Below are 15,398 nucleotides of genomic sequence, written 5' to 3'. Positions count from 1 at the left end.
AGGGTTAGTAAGGAAGCAAGGACTGTGGTGCCTTAAGTGCACTGATGATACCCCGTTGTACTCCTCCATGCCTTCTGACTGTCCAAAACTGCTACATGCATTACTTAGGGTTTGTCTACACTACCAGGGTTGTCTACCTATGTTACTCTACTCTAGCTACGTGAATAATGTTGCTGGAGTCGACATAGCTTAGGTCAACTTACCGCAGTGTCTTCACTACGCTGCATCGACAGGAGACACTCTCCAGTCGACTTATCTTACTCTTCTCGGGGAGCTGGAGTACCGGAGTCAACTGGAGAGCACTGTGCCATCGATTTATTGGGTTTTCACAAGACCTTCTAAATCAACACCCACTGCATTGACTGCAGCAGCATTGATCTTCCCCGTAGAGAAGACAAGCCCTTAATGTTTGGCTGAGGGCAAGCTGGGTGAGTCATAATCCAGATAAGACTGAGGGGATTCATAGATTTTAAGGCCAATGAAGACTATTATGATCATTTAGCCTGATCTCCTGCATAACACAGACCAAATGATATTGGGTGGGGGAAGAAACTGGATGATATGGCAGGAGTAATATAAATCCCTAAGTCTAAGATGATGTGCTCATCACTGGCTGACTGGATTCACAGTCTGGACTTCTGGTTTGCCCCTCAACTGCTACTAGAATATTCAGGACAACAGCAGCTAGACTGGCTTTTTCTCATCCTCAGCTCGGAAGGAGGTTGCAACCATCTCTTCTGGATGCCGACTTTGTGACCACCATGCATGCTGTTGTCACCTAAGGGCTGAGATACCATATTGCTTTCCTCATGCAGTAGCTATATACAATCTGCAGCACAGGCAGCTGGGCTGTACTTCTCTTCCAGTGGAGATGGGTAGTGGTGACCCAAAAATCAGCTTGGTTTAAGAGAAAATTAGTTAAATTTGACTCAAAAGAATCATTTTACTATAGTCCTCCCTCACATGCTAAAGCTGCTTCCATTCAGAGTGGTGTGATCACTGTGATCAGGAATTGGTTAAGTGCTGGGAGATGGGAGTGAAAAAATAATCAAATGCATCCTGCTTATATGATGAGATGTGACAAAAGCACAGCCCTAAGTGAGATGCTGCAAATAACTATTTCCCTAAACACAGGTACCAGGTGAAAACCCAGTTAACAGAACCCACCTGCACTTTGGATTTCTTTCTATCTAGTGGTCTGCAGCGGTAATGGTGACCTGGTCTCTAGTTTGAATTCAACAGACAATAAAATGTAGACTGAATAAATGTATACAACTTGCACGTTGGCAACCACAAAGAGTTCACTGCTCTTCAAGGGGAAAAAAACTGGCAAAAGTCTCCTGAAATGTCAGATGACTGAGGTTTAAGATGTTTAAAATCGATATTATCTTAGCGCTGTAAGGTTAAAATACAATTCTAAATGAAACGGATACTGTGTGATATGATTAAACTTGCCCATTCTGCTGCATACTTCACATTCTCTTTTGTGTCTGCATGTAATCCACTCTCAATAATAAATAAACTACCAGATGCTGGAATGAACAGCTTGTCCCAATAAGTCCACTGCATGGAAAATACAGATGAACGTGCATTAAAAATCCAGTACCAATTATGAGTCTCAGGGGAGTTCAGACTGCTGCACAATCCCTGGGGAGAGACCTGAATTGCTCCAGAGCGACCCCTCTGGCTAGTACAAGTATTGCTGGAAGTCCCATCCAGTTGGCGGCCAAATTAATCACTAATGTCAGCAAGTACAACTCCACTGAAGTCAATGTAATTACACCTACAAATGCCAGCAGTGAACTTGGGCCTAGATATGTAAAGCAGGGAAACAATGAAGAAGTCTCCAGGCTTCAATAGGGAAACAAAGGAATACCAGGGAAAAGAGACATAACATACTTTACTTGCCTTCCAGGACCCAATCTTCTTCTCATTTCTCTGGATTAGGAGATCTTCAGCTATGTCCCTTATCTGTGGCTGAACACAAGATTATCAGTATGTTCATATGCCAAGTAATAAATTCTTCTTGTTTAATGTGCAGGCTATAATGGGTTTGGATATAAAATGCTCCCAGTTTTTAAGTCATCTGCTTCAGAAAAGGTAGATTTGATCAGGCAGCCCCTTTGCAGCCAAAACACCCACCTAAATCAAGGGAAGATTCTCTGAATAAGAGCTGCATGGTCAAACGCAGCATGTTTGGTCACCCTGAATTATGAAGATGGATGGAGAATGTCATCTGGTTTCAATTCCACTAAATAAACACTAAAGCAGCTGTTCTCAACCAGATTCTAAAGCCCCGAGCCCAGCATCTCCTATGGGGCTGAAGCTGGGCACCCCAAGCCCCGGTGCCCCTTATGGGGCTGAAACTGGGAGTGGAGCCCGGGGCTAAAGCCATAAGCCCTGGCGCCCTCTGTAGGCCTGAAGTCAGGATCAGAGTTGCGGGACTGAAGGCAAGCCCTGGCACCTCCACGGGGCTGAAGCCAGGAGCAGAGCCACGGGGCTGAAGCCCCGAGCCTCAGCACCCCCTGAGGGGCTGAAACCGGATGCAGAGCTGTAGGACAAAAGCCACAAGCGGTTCCTCCCTCCCACAGCTGAAACCCCAGCCCCCCCAACCCAGGGGCTGAAATCCAGATCCCAGAGCCCCCGCCCATGACTGAACCCCTGAGCCTCTCAGGGCTAAAGCTCTGAGGCCTCCCACCTCCCCATACCAGTGGCTGAAGCCAAGAGATCTGAAACCCCCGCCCACTGCTGGGCCTGGAGTTTTTATAGTATGTTGATGGGTGGGGGGGCTAGGAAAGAAAAAGGTTGAGAATCCCAGCTTTAAAGGACCTTTTTATCCTTTCACTTTGTGATAAGATAGGGAACATAGTAAGGAAACATAAATGGAGGTAGAAAAAGACCAAAGCTCCTATGATTGTTACAAATCATAGTCTTGCAAATAAAATAATTTGGCTTACTTAAAAACCTACAAAATACAGATTCGTGAAAAGTGTCCAGTGCTCTAAATCAACAAATAGAGAGATGGACGATCCAATCTGCCCAAATTTTTGTAAGCCCTTTGAAACGTCTTTATGTTAAAAAAAAATTAAAACTAAGTTACATGTCTGATTTGAATGACTTCAGTGCCTGGTTGGAAACGGCAGGTTTTGCCTCAATCAGTACAATACAAACTCTCCATTCAGTTTGTGTGTGTCTGCTAAAAACAGGATTTTTTGCTATTCTCAGCAGCAGTGTAATTCCCCCTACCACTCATAGATCCCATCCTAGCTACACTGCCATAAAAGTCAGTGAGGTGGAAGCTATGCCCATAGCAAAAAAGCTAGAGGACGCTGTGCCAGCAGGAGAAAAGCTCTCCCTACTCTGAACACTCATGTGTAATTTAATTGATCATTCTTTAATGTAACCAGTCAGAAGCCAGGCCTGAAGCCAGCCAGTCTTCCCACTTGGCAGCTCTGCAGAAGGCCTGGAGTAACTCCTGTAGGTGATACAGCTTCAGGTGGGAGGACATGGGCAGCGTGAGAAACAGGAGTAGCAAAGTGTGGGAAACCAGCTCATTTGTTTGTGCTCTTGTCTCCCTGAGCATCCCTCCAACTCTTTTCTGTGGAGCTGGATTTCTTCTGGGTGTGACTATGTGTGGTGGGGGAGTAGAGAGGGTGAACTCTGATGCAAAGATCCAACTTTTCCCTATATTGGCTGGCTGTGAAGGCAGCATCAACTGCCTTCTTCAGCTTCAGTGGCTAACGAGGCCATCAGCAGGATTGGGCTATTAGAGGGAAAAAAACCTCATTCGCAGGCATCAACTTAACACTGCAAGCTGTATGCACAAGTCACTTCCCTTCAGTTTAAATTCAATATGAGCTATGATTGACTGTCATTTTTCTGCACCATCTTACCCTAGCAGTAAGCTACATCTCAGCATGAAAACAGTACTGGGATGGGCCATATCTGAAACATTACCTTTGTTTTTCTACGTGCCCCAGATTGTTCTTTTGCCAGGAACAGTGGCAGCCACTTTTTTTCTAGCCTCATCTGGACGTATTTTTGAATTTCTAGCAGAACTGCTGCGGAAAGTCGATCATGAAGTATGCGTCCCCAGCCTCCACCTGACTGCATTAGCTAAACAATCCAAATACAATAACAGATTAGAGAAGCTCTTTTGTGTATGGGCAAATGTTACTTATCCCTTGTGATAGATGCAATGTTATGGAAACATGGAACATTCAAAGACTATTGTGTTAGCTTTATAAATATTAAGTGTATCTATATGGGCTGGCTAGTGACTGCATTCCTGGCTAAATGGGTCAGATAAGGAATGGCTCCTGCAGGAACTAAAGTCAATGGGAGAAATTAACACAAATTCCCAATAATGAAACTATGCAGGTAGCAAGTCTTTTTCAAGTTTCGACCCCTGAGGAATAGCCTGACCTAGTTCAAAGGCCTTGGGGCACAAACGATTTGAAACTGTATAAAATACCTTCCCTGAGTTGAGGAGGGTCTCACACACATCACCCAAAAACCCGGGAGGTGGTGGTCAGGGGACGGGGGGGTTGGACAGGGGGTGGGGTCCCAGGAGGTCCAGGAGGGGGGGGGCAGGGGAGGTTGGATAGGGAGTGGGGTCCTGGGGGGGATAGTTAGGGATGAGGGTCCCAGGAGGGGGCAGTCAGGGGACAAGGAGCAGGGGGGGTTGAATGGGTGGGGGATTCTGAGGGGAGCAGTCAGGGGGCGGGAAGTGAGAGGGGGCAGAGGCCAGGCTGTTTGGGGAGGCACAGCCTTCCCTACCTGGCCCTCCATACTGTTTTGCAACGCTGATGTGGCCCTTGGGCCAAAAAGTTTGCCCACCTCTGTGCTAGGAATACCAAAAATACAAAAATAAATCGCAATTAAATAATCTGTTAGAAAAATAAACTGGGTATTCATCAAGTGACAGCTAATTAAAGTGGACACCTCTCAGTCAACGCAAAGTTCTGCTGGAATAAAGACATGTATTTGTATAATTGTTATTGTGATGATTTCAGGAATCTGCAGACAGCTGATGAATTCTATTTGAAGCTGGAGTCTCTCTATGTGAATCTGGGTCAGACTGCAAACTCTATTTCTAATGTGGGGCTTATTTGCCTTATCTTCTGTCTTTTGCCTCATATTGAGTTAACACCCACAGGAGGTGACAAGAGACATTCTTGCACCTGGCAGTGGGCTAACAATAGAGGGTTGTTGAACTCTGGTGATCCTCCATTTAAATGGTGTACCCATGGACAAAGATGGCTACTGCTCCTAGTGGGGGGAGGGAGTAAATAGTCAACAGCTCACCTGGTGAGGGATTTTGATTACCTGACAAAGGGGACTGGAAACTATAAGATAAAGGGTCTTTCAACAACCACTGTAGAGAGCAAAAAGGCATTGTCTGAAGGGGTCAGAGAGAGACTCAGTGATTCAGAGGAGAAGCCATATGGAGAAGAGGAATCCTGGACACCCAAGATGACTATGACCTAAACCCAAAGAACAGTCAAGATTGGTGAGTAAACTGAGGCAGGGAAATGTGTAAAGGCATTTTATTGATTTGTCTAAAAATGTATAATTCTTTAGCTATCTACAGGAAAGAGTGATTACTTTTGGAACCTTTCAAGGTCTGTGTGTCTGTCTGCTTCCACCATCATGAGTCCCAAAGGAGGTGAACTGTAAGTTTGAGTGCCCACAAAGTGGATCTCTGGGAAAGGGTGTGTTTAAGCAACTGGGGTGTCTATGTGGGCTCAGCACTGGTCCTGGGGGACTCGGGCAGCTGGACCTTGAAGTCCCATTTATGCAAAGGGGTAACAGACAAAAAGAAAAGGAGTACTTGTGGCACCTTAGAGACTAACCAATTTATTTGAGCATGAGCTTTCGTGAGCTACAGCTCACTTCATCGGATGCATGCCGTGGAAACTGCAGCAGACTTTATATATACTCAGAGAATATGAAACAATACCTCCTCCCACCCCACTGTCCTGCTGGTAATAGCTTATCTAAAGTGATCATCAGGTGGGCCATTTCCAGCACAAAGGAAATGGCCCACCTGATGATCACTTTAGATAAGCTATTACCAGCAGGACAGTGGGGTGGGAGGAGGTATTGTTTCATATTCTCTGAGTATATATAAAGTCTGCTGCAGTTTCCACGGCATGCATCCGATGAAGTGAGCTGTAGCTCACGAAAGCTCATGCTCAAATAAATTGGTTAGTCTCTAAGGTGCCACAAGTACTCCTTTTCTTTTTGCGAATACAGACTAACACGGCTGTTACTCTGAAAAGGGTAACAGACAGAGATCTTGCCCAGAAAATGTGCCAGAGATACACAAAGAGATGGTGGAGGAGCCTATTCTGACTCAGGAAGCTTAAAGCCTTTATGGCCAGTATCTGGGACCCAACCACAGCAGCCTGAAGCGTGTCCAGCAGGGGGAGATCTGCCAGAACTGTGACAGCTGTGTATAAATATTGTTTTATATACTGATACCTGGTCTTGTTGTTCTTTTGTAGCTGGACTATTGGGTCCAAAGAAGTATTTTTTATTTAGGTACTTGTTTTTAATATCTTTAGATTTTTCCTCTCTTTTTTCTTTTTCCTTGTGGAGCATCCTTCTGAATTGTTCAATATCTGTCCAACACATGAGATCCATGCTACAAAGAAATCAATGAGAATATTCTTCATTATTCCATGTTGATGTCATTTTCATTAGAATTCTAACAAGTTATTATTTTAATTACAATTAACAGAAGTGGAATCAAGTGTCCAGATCTTGCATGCTCTATCAGGGATAGACTTTTTGCCTCGGTTGTTCCCTACTAGATGAGAAATAAGCTAACATGAGAACGACTATGCCACTTGTTCAACAATCAGATGTAGAAAGGGAATGCCTTGAAGTCTCAGTCTACAGTGGACCAGACCAAATAATTTCTTTGATGAATTTGCCTCTTGTGCTCTTTTTGAATCATCTATTAATAAATTCCTATTTCCTCAACTATTTTATTATCCATATTAAAAGATGAATAATTTCTACATAAAATTCCTGGTCTGTAAATTGCTCATAATTAGTTCAATATGAGTATTTGATATTAAAAATTCCAGCTTTTTAACGGGATAATCTTGATTGGACACACAGGTTACATGATACTGGTTTTGTTCCTTCATTGGAGAAGAGAAATATTTACAATACTCACACTTCCAAATTCACTTTCTATGATTATTCTCTTTTAAAATTTGGTGTTTCTGTGAACATTCCTGACAGTAAACTTGTTTGCTAGAATATTTGCAGAAAGTGAAACATGCAGAGGGAGATCCAGCCAAACCACTTTAATTTCTTGTTCTAATAAATATTTGCTGACTTTTGTTTCATTTTTTGAGGTATTAGCTCATGGGTAAAATTTACAAAAGTATCTAATTGACTTAAAAACTGAAGTCTCATTGTCAAAAGTCTCTTGGGTACTTTGGAGTTTAAGTCCTACTAGGACTTAGTCTCCTTAGTAGAGCTGGTTGGAAAAATTCTAACAACAACGTTTCACTGGAATTTGCCGATTTGTCCAAATTGGAATGTATAACGGAGACAGTTCAGTTTCAAAAAACGTTCAGCTGGAACACTGCCTCGTTTCCTAGCAGTTCTCCCACCCAGTTCCTTGGCAGCCCACTATGCAGACTGCCTCAGAGTTGGGGACCACAGGGCTTCCAGGGTCTGCGGCTATGGGGCAGCTTGCTAGGTAGACTTCCTCAGAGCCAGGGGCCCTAAAGCTTCCAAATCAGAACAAAACCATAGTTTAAAATCTCAAAATCCTCCATGAAACAGAATGCCTTTTCTCCACAAAGCTCTGCACCTGTCACTTAGGCATTTTTGACTCTTTTGCTCTATGCTAGTCTATAATTATATTACCGTTTACCCTGGACGAGTAGACAACACCCTCAGCATTAGTTTAGGGGAACCTAATTTAAAGAAATGGATGAGTGTAAAAAGGGATTGGAAGGTTGAAAAAAGGAAATATTTTAACTATTTTCAGCAGTTACTTAAGAACTGAGTACTTTTGCAATTTTCTGGAATGTTAAAAATATGGGGACTAATGTGGGAAGATATAGGGAAGTTAGGCGCAAACCCCGCATTTACTTCTGTTGAAATCTTTATTTTACATATGTAGGCTCAAATTTTGAAAATTTGTGTGTGCATGCATAAATTACACATGCAGTTACTATGATGGTGTATTTAACTGTGTTAACTACATGAACCAAAACTGCAGTTGCTTACACACTTGTGATAGCTGTGTGCCCAAATTCTGTGTGTATATATTTGTCATTCTGAGCCTTCAATTTGAAAAAAAAATAGATTCAAATTGTTCTACCAAAAAAAGAAGGTTTAATTCATTATAGATCAAAGTCTGTGTTGGGCGCATGCCTTTAAATGGCCCTGGGACATATGCAGGCAGCATTTGACCACAAATGATTTCATCACAGGAGATTTATTCCTAGCAAACAGCTGAGACTGCCATTCTGATGTCTGAACAAAATTCTCATTTTAATGCATACATATAATTCTCAAAAAAAAAAATGGATAGATTGCAATCCTGTAACCCTTACATGCCAAAAATCCCATAAAAGACAATGGGCATTTTGAGTGCAGAAATTATTGAAAAACAACAAACATACACTGCTGAATGCTCTTCAAGAAAGAGTCGGAACTGTTCTAACTCCAGTCCATTGTGGATCAGGTCATGAAGGCTACAATCTCTGTATTCCTCAGGGACTTCACTTAAGACCTGTCCTTCTCGGAGAACATCAGGCTGAGGTAGGGGACTGACTTCAGGAGCAACACTCTAACAGAAGAAACAATTTCAATTATATAAAGAAGTCTTCTACCTCTATAACCTGGACAATCTAATAATCCTCCATTAATCCCTCTGTATTGTTTTTAATTCCTTCTCTTCTGTTGTTGCTAATTGCTGTCATGCAGTCACTTTTTCTCCTGTTACAGGAAACACTGCTCTGTCATAACCAAGCAGACAAGGAATGATGCTGCTACACAGAGATTATTACCACTGCTGAAAAGGAGAAGAATCTGTCTTGATATAAAAACTTCCCGATTCCTAAGGAAATAAGTTGCATATATCACTAAGGTTTGTCATCGGCTTTATTTTAAACATATTGGGCCAGATTCTATCCTTAAATAAACCAGTCACTCAACTGAAATCAAAGGATTTCCTCAATATTTAGGGCCCAATCCACCTCCCACTGAAGTCAGTAGAAGTCAGACCATTGACTTCAATGGAGGTGGAATCAGGCCCAGATACTGATGTAACTGAGAGCAGAATTGGAACCATAATTAAAACAATGATGGCTGTCAAGCATTCATTTGAAAATTAATACTAGTGAACAGCACTGTTGGTCCATCAAACCTGCTCACAGTCTCCTTTCATTGCTGATACATAAAGTGTTAAGCCTCTGAGATAGAAATCAAGTTTGTTTTTGTTAGTAGGTGCTTGTCTTACCTCATCCTTCTTGGAAACACTCTCTTGATGCAAAGACTGTAGCTTTCTAAAGTACACTGAGTCCAGCTGTCGACTTTCTTCCACCAGCTCCACCTAATAAAAATAATATCTTATGTCATTCCCAAAGTACATATTATAGAAAGATGGAGAGCTGGGCAGGCAACTTGCCAATGACAGTGGGTAGAAAAGAAACACCCTTGCCAATAATGAGACAGATGTTTAGAAGAAAAAAAAATCACTGCAAGTTGCATCCCTATGAGAGCCACTGAGAAGCAGCAATCCAGTTCTTAGAACTTTAGCACTCACTAGGAAATGATGCTCATCACCAGTTTTGAAACATGAGCACCTCAATAGAGAATCCAACCAATAAATATTAAAGCTATAAGACAACTATTCTGTGCTTTTCCTGTTTTGTTCCATATTGTGTCAGTTGGTGCCTTTTGACTGTAAATTGTTCAGGGCAAAGATTTGAGTGGTATTTTTTAATCTGTGTAGCCCCATGCACATATATGGTGCTTAACAACAACAACAACAGTAATCTTGCATTTGTATGCTCAGATCAGCAATTAGGTGCATAAGTAACTGTTTTATGCATCTATGTGTTGGTTGGAATGTTCAAATGTGGCAACTGGACATTTACCAAACTTGGACCTACAGGTTGTAGTGGTGCAGTAATCCATCACAGACAGACTTCCCCCACCATGGTCTTAATTATGGAAGAGCTTATATGAAAGAGAAAAGACGATATTTCCAAATTAACATCTATCTAGACACTCATACCATACTCAGCCTTGTATATCTGAACATCCACGGGCTACAATCTAACTCTGTTCTACTGCTGGAAAACCCTTTTCCGTTTCTTCGTTGTTGGGTTTTGTTTTTTGAGAAATAATATGTAATAATAAAACAAGTTGAAAAATAATTTCAGACCATTTTGTACAAAGATTAAAGAGAGAATTGATAGAAGTGTGATGAGACACCATAATGAAAAAGGTTTGATTTGGTGTTTGGGTTTTTATAAAAGATATTTTGACCATGCCTCAAATGTATGATTTAAGCCTCTTTTTTATTGCTGGTTGAAATATCTTGTTTTCTATGGACTAAATGAACTGTTCTGTGTTGCCAAGCAAGTTGGGAAAGAGGACACAGGGAGTCTCCTCTCCCTAAAGAAGTAGCAAAGCTGGATCTTTCGTAGAAGGAGAACTAAGTTACTGAAGAGTGGATTGGATCAAGAGGGCATAGTCTGAGAGGAGCAGCACAGAGCTTTCCAGAGCATGTGCTGTTCTGTCCACCCTAAGGAATATGTCTTCTCCTTTTTGCTGGACTCAACAGTATCAGGCCCTATATTTTTTTACGCATCTGCCCAGCTCTCTTCTGTTATTAGAGTATTGACATTTGAAAAGTTTATGCACAACCATACAACAGCAAAGCAAAACACCACCTGTGCAGAAAGGGTGATAAAAGTTTCTCATTATATCACTAACAGAGACATTGTAGGCTGCATGCATGAAATTAACATAAAGCAATCATAGAAGGTTTTAGATTAAAACAATATGTTAAAAGAATGTTCAGAAAATGTCATCCCTCTTTTAATAAAAAATATTAAGAATTATGCTTTACAATGAAACCACTTGGTCAGAGGAGCTGCTATTCTCAGTATATGTTAAGTGTTAATAATGTTTGCAAAAGGTGTAATGCTTAGTATAACATTAGTCTGGCAAAGTCTAAGTGGAATTTCATACTAATGAATGGGTTGGCCAATTACAGCGTTGTTTTTGTGGATACAGACTAACACGGCTACCCCTCTGATACTTGATAGCATATTCTGTAGATCACTAAGAATGTAGTTGAAATATCTTTCTCGTGACAAAGCTTAGAAAGAGAAGAGATTATGGCATAAAATGTACAGCATGGCAAAATTCTGTTCTCAGGCCTGTCCGTCTTCAACCTTGATATCCTGGTCTCCCCATATGTGTGGCATGCTCATAGCTGTTCATGCATGTAGAGAGAATATAATAATAATAATAATACTTTTCACTGCTATAGTGATTTCCAATAAAAGATCTCAAAGTGCTTTACTAATATTAACAAATATACCCTCATCTATGGAGGTGTTATTATGTAATGCTCTTTTCTTTACATATAATAAAAGAAGGCCACTTAACCCAAGATTATAGTGAAACTACGAGGATCAGAACCCAGGTTTCCAGATTCCCATTCCCATTAAACGGATCACTGCCCCTTCTCACCTAATCCACAGATACACTTTATGAATCTGAGAGCAAAACTTGGTCCTAATTTTTGTAACCGCTTGTGAGCAGTTGCATTTCCCAACATACTCTTAAACAAAGTCCACATACAGAATACAGTCAGAACACACAGCCTTGCCTAATTACTTCTTGTTCTGATTTTTTTGTAAGAAGCAAAACTGGAATTTCCAACTTTCTCTTCTGGCTTTGCTGTTCTTACAGTTTCTCCCTCAGGATCGCCCAGCCCTTACTTTAGATCCTCTGTCTAGAGAGCCACTCCCACCTCATATCTGGATTGGACACTGAGCAGGCTGCCTCAATAAGCCTGCAGAATACACTCAATTCTTTCACAGGAGACTCACCACGTGCTTACATGGTAGAGTGTTTCAGGCAAACACTCCTTGTCTGTTGTACAATATTTCCTCTTACTCTAAGCATTAGCCACAACTAATTCTAAGCACTAAGACATGTTTGAGGCAGTTAGTCTTGACTTAGGGTCATTATAATGACACTCTGACAACTCTGCTTATTATCTCTTCATGGTAAAAAAAATGACTCCTTGACCACTCATGCTAAGTAAAATCAAAGGTGACCTTTAGTCAATGGTGTGATTATGAGACCGCACAGAGCACACCATCCCACAGGGAAAGCCTGTGCCTCAGGAAGTTACATTCCCTCCCAGAGCAGACTGGTCCAGTTCATTAGAGAACAGTGCAGGTTGCATCTACAGAACGGAGTAGCCTGCTCTCCACAATGTGTCCTACTCACTCCAGGGGTCAGTGCAGAGGGGAACTGCAGCAATGGCCCCATTCTTTCCCTTATGAGGAACACTGAGGGAGCAGTACCTGCACTCACTCAAGCCCAGTAACTGGAATGGGGATGATCAAGGGACAGAATAAAGGGCACTCACTAGCTGGCCCTATATAAGTTACCTTTCCATAAATGCATTTGTCTACTTCCACCATTTTCATCCATGGTACCAGCAGAAGGGTGAGGATATATTCTTCTGCTGGGTCAAAAAGATCCTCATAAGGTGGCTCAATTTTCTGATAAATCTCATTTTTCTTATCCTGTTGCAGTCCAATATCCATGCTGGCAGAAGGAGCAATGTAAGTGGCATAAAGGAACTACAATAAAAGAGAAGACAACAGTTTTTTAACCACCATCCATTCTAATGGCCACAGTAAATAAGTTAGTTAAAGACGAGTGTGGTAGCAAACTGTTTTTTATTATCCTAGTTACTCTCTCGAACACATCATCTTTCCCCCGCTTCCTCTATTCCCTCGATGCTACTAAGTTTTCCAAAATACAGTTTATGCCACAGCTCCCTGACTTCCTTACTCCTACATTTTCTGCTTATTAAAAGCTTCTTTGATGCCAAAATCATGCATAACGGTGATGGTAATGCTTACACAGAGACATTTTGCTGATCCTTAGTTACATTCAAGCAATCACAATTAACAACAACAAATGCGGATCTTCATCTTTGAGTTACACACTGTTATTACTCTACACATTTAACTGTAACAGGATGCACTGTTCTGTAGCACAATAAACCATTTTGTGAAAGATGGTTACTTCTTGCTTTTTAGAAACCAAGCCAAGCAAGATTTTGGAATTTTAACCTAAAATTGAAAATTTGAAATACCAATAAGACCGCAGTCCTGCTTCGGGATCCACTAGCATGGACTTCTGTGCTTATGCAGACCCCCACTGATTTCACTAGGACTCGGCCACAGCACAGGAGCCCACTTCAGCGTATCCCAATGGAGTGCTGGGGCCTAAAGCCTCACCAAAGCAAATATCTATGAGTCTATGATAAAATTCATATAGTTTTAAACATTCTTGTCTTTTGTTGTTATCAGCACCTTATATCATTAAAGTTGTAAGAATATTCAAAAATATAATGCAGGGGTCTCAAAATCGCGGCCTGCAGGCCATCTGCGACCTGAGAACCTCCCCACTGAGGCCCAGGGAGGAGAGATGCATGCAGACAGGCTGCCAGCAATCTCAATTACAGGCACCATCCCCCGCAGCTCCAAATGGCTGGGGGAGAGGGAGATACCACCACTAGTTGCCGGGCAGAGTCAGTCATGGAGGTAGCATCATTGGTTGCCAGGCAGAGGCAGCCATAGAGGCAGCATCACTTTTTCCCCCACAATGAATACAAGTCAAAATACCGAACACAACTATCTGATGCCCACCTTGCTGCAATCCTGCAGGTTTCCACTGCTCAGTCACACAGGCCAAACATCAACAAACTGACAGAACTGAAGCGTTGCCAGGTGGCTGGCCAACACTAAAAACTCTCTGGCAGGCGAAGAATTGTATAAAGTTGTATGACAGCTTTATTATTTCTAAGAAATTCAAAATAAAAAATACAATATAAACATTTTCTTTTCTGAACACCATCTTCAGTGACATTATTGGCCCGCTGGGAGGATTTGAGGACTGGCCCTGGCCCTAAGGTAAATTGAGTTTGAGACCCCGATATAATGCAACTTTTGGGACAGATTCTGAGCTGGGGTAAATCAGCATGGCTCACTGACTTGAATGGGGCTACACTAATATACACCAGCTGAGAAAATAGCCTTCCCTGTTTTGTCTCACTCAGCTTAGACAGTGAAGTAAGGCTGGTCAGTTTTACTTTCTGGTTCTCATGCACTAATAAAATACTATTGTGTTTTAGTGTCGAGCACAGCAGAGGAATGTTTGAATAGTTAAAAAATAACTTCTCTTTTCTTTATTTAGCATATCAAACTTCAACCATAAAAAAAACCAAACCCAAAATGGTTACTAACCTTTCTATACCTGTTGTTCTTCAAGATGTGTTGCACATGCCCATTCCAATGTATGTGTGTGTGCACCCCGAGCACAGTTGCATGAATTTTTTCCCCTAGTGGTATCCATGGGTCAGCTCCAGTGGCCTTGGATGCCTGCCAGCCCTGTGCCCCTTCAGTTTATTTTTACTGAGTAACTCCAATAAGAGATGGAGGGTGGGTTTTTGAATGGACATGTGCAAGAGATCTTGAAGAACAACAGTGACAGAAAGATTAGTACCCATTTTTTCTTCTTTGAGTGCTTGCACACGTCCATTCCAATGTAGGTGACTCACAAGCAGTTGTGCAGGAGGTGGGCTCAGAGTTCAAGGACAGGCTGACTGCAAGACTGCATGGCCGAAGTTGGCATCGTCTCTAGTCTGCTGGGTGTTGGAACAACGTGTGCTAGGAAGTGTGTTGAAAACGTGTGCACTGGCCACCAGGTTGTTGCTCTCCAGATGTCCTGAATAGGGACTTGTGCTAATAGGAAGGCAGCTGAGGAGGTGTGGAATGAGCAGTCAGATTAGCTGGAGGTAAAATGCCCATGAGTTCATAGCATGTCCAGATGCATGAAGTAATCCAGGATGAAATTATCTGGACAGAGATGAGGAGGCTCTTTCTTCTCTCTGCTATTGTGATGAACAACTGAGTTGATCTGCGGAACTGTTTGGTCCTTTGTATGTGGAGAGCCAGAGCCTGTCTAAGATCTAAAGGGTGCAAGTGCTGCTCCTCTCTGTTCGCACAGGGTTTAGGGCAGAATACCAGCAGGAAGATTGCTTGACTGGAGTGGAATTGTGGCACCACCTTTGGGAGGAACAACAGATGTGGATGCAA

General features: G+C 42.1%; 1 protein-coding gene across 5 annotated transcripts in view; it reads right to left on the bottom strand.

Annotated features, from left to right (window-relative positions):
• RGS22 (regulator of G protein signaling 22) overlaps positions 1 to 15,398 on the bottom strand; it is a 97,182-nt gene that overhangs the window by 20,848 nt on the left and 60,936 nt on the right. For 4 of the 5 annotated variants that reach the window (XM_073330454.1, XM_073330456.1, XM_073330457.1 and 1 more), the window contains 6 exons: positions 12,678 to 12,872; positions 9,497 to 9,589; positions 8,658 to 8,824; positions 6,487 to 6,649; positions 3,958 to 4,116; positions 1,900 to 1,977 (listed from right to left, as the gene is read on the bottom strand). In XM_073330454.1, coding sequence (XP_073186555.1) covers positions 1,900 to 1,977; positions 3,958 to 4,116; positions 6,487 to 6,649; positions 8,658 to 8,824; positions 9,497 to 9,589; positions 12,678 to 12,872 — 855 coding nt within the window. The remainder of the gene's footprint in view (positions 1 to 1,899; positions 1,978 to 3,957; positions 4,117 to 6,486; positions 6,650 to 8,657; positions 8,825 to 9,496; positions 9,590 to 12,677; positions 12,873 to 15,398) is intronic. The other variant, XM_073330455.1, reaches the window with a different exon arrangement.

The sequence above is a fragment of the Lepidochelys kempii genome, chromosome 2 (assembly GCF_965140265.1).
Source record: "Lepidochelys kempii isolate rLepKem1 chromosome 2, rLepKem1.hap2, whole genome shotgun sequence".
Taxonomy (NCBI): Eukaryota; Metazoa; Chordata; order Testudines; family Cheloniidae; genus Lepidochelys; species Lepidochelys kempii.
The sequence above is the reverse complement of the archived record's forward strand: the minus strand, read 5'-3'. Positions and strand labels throughout refer to the sequence as shown.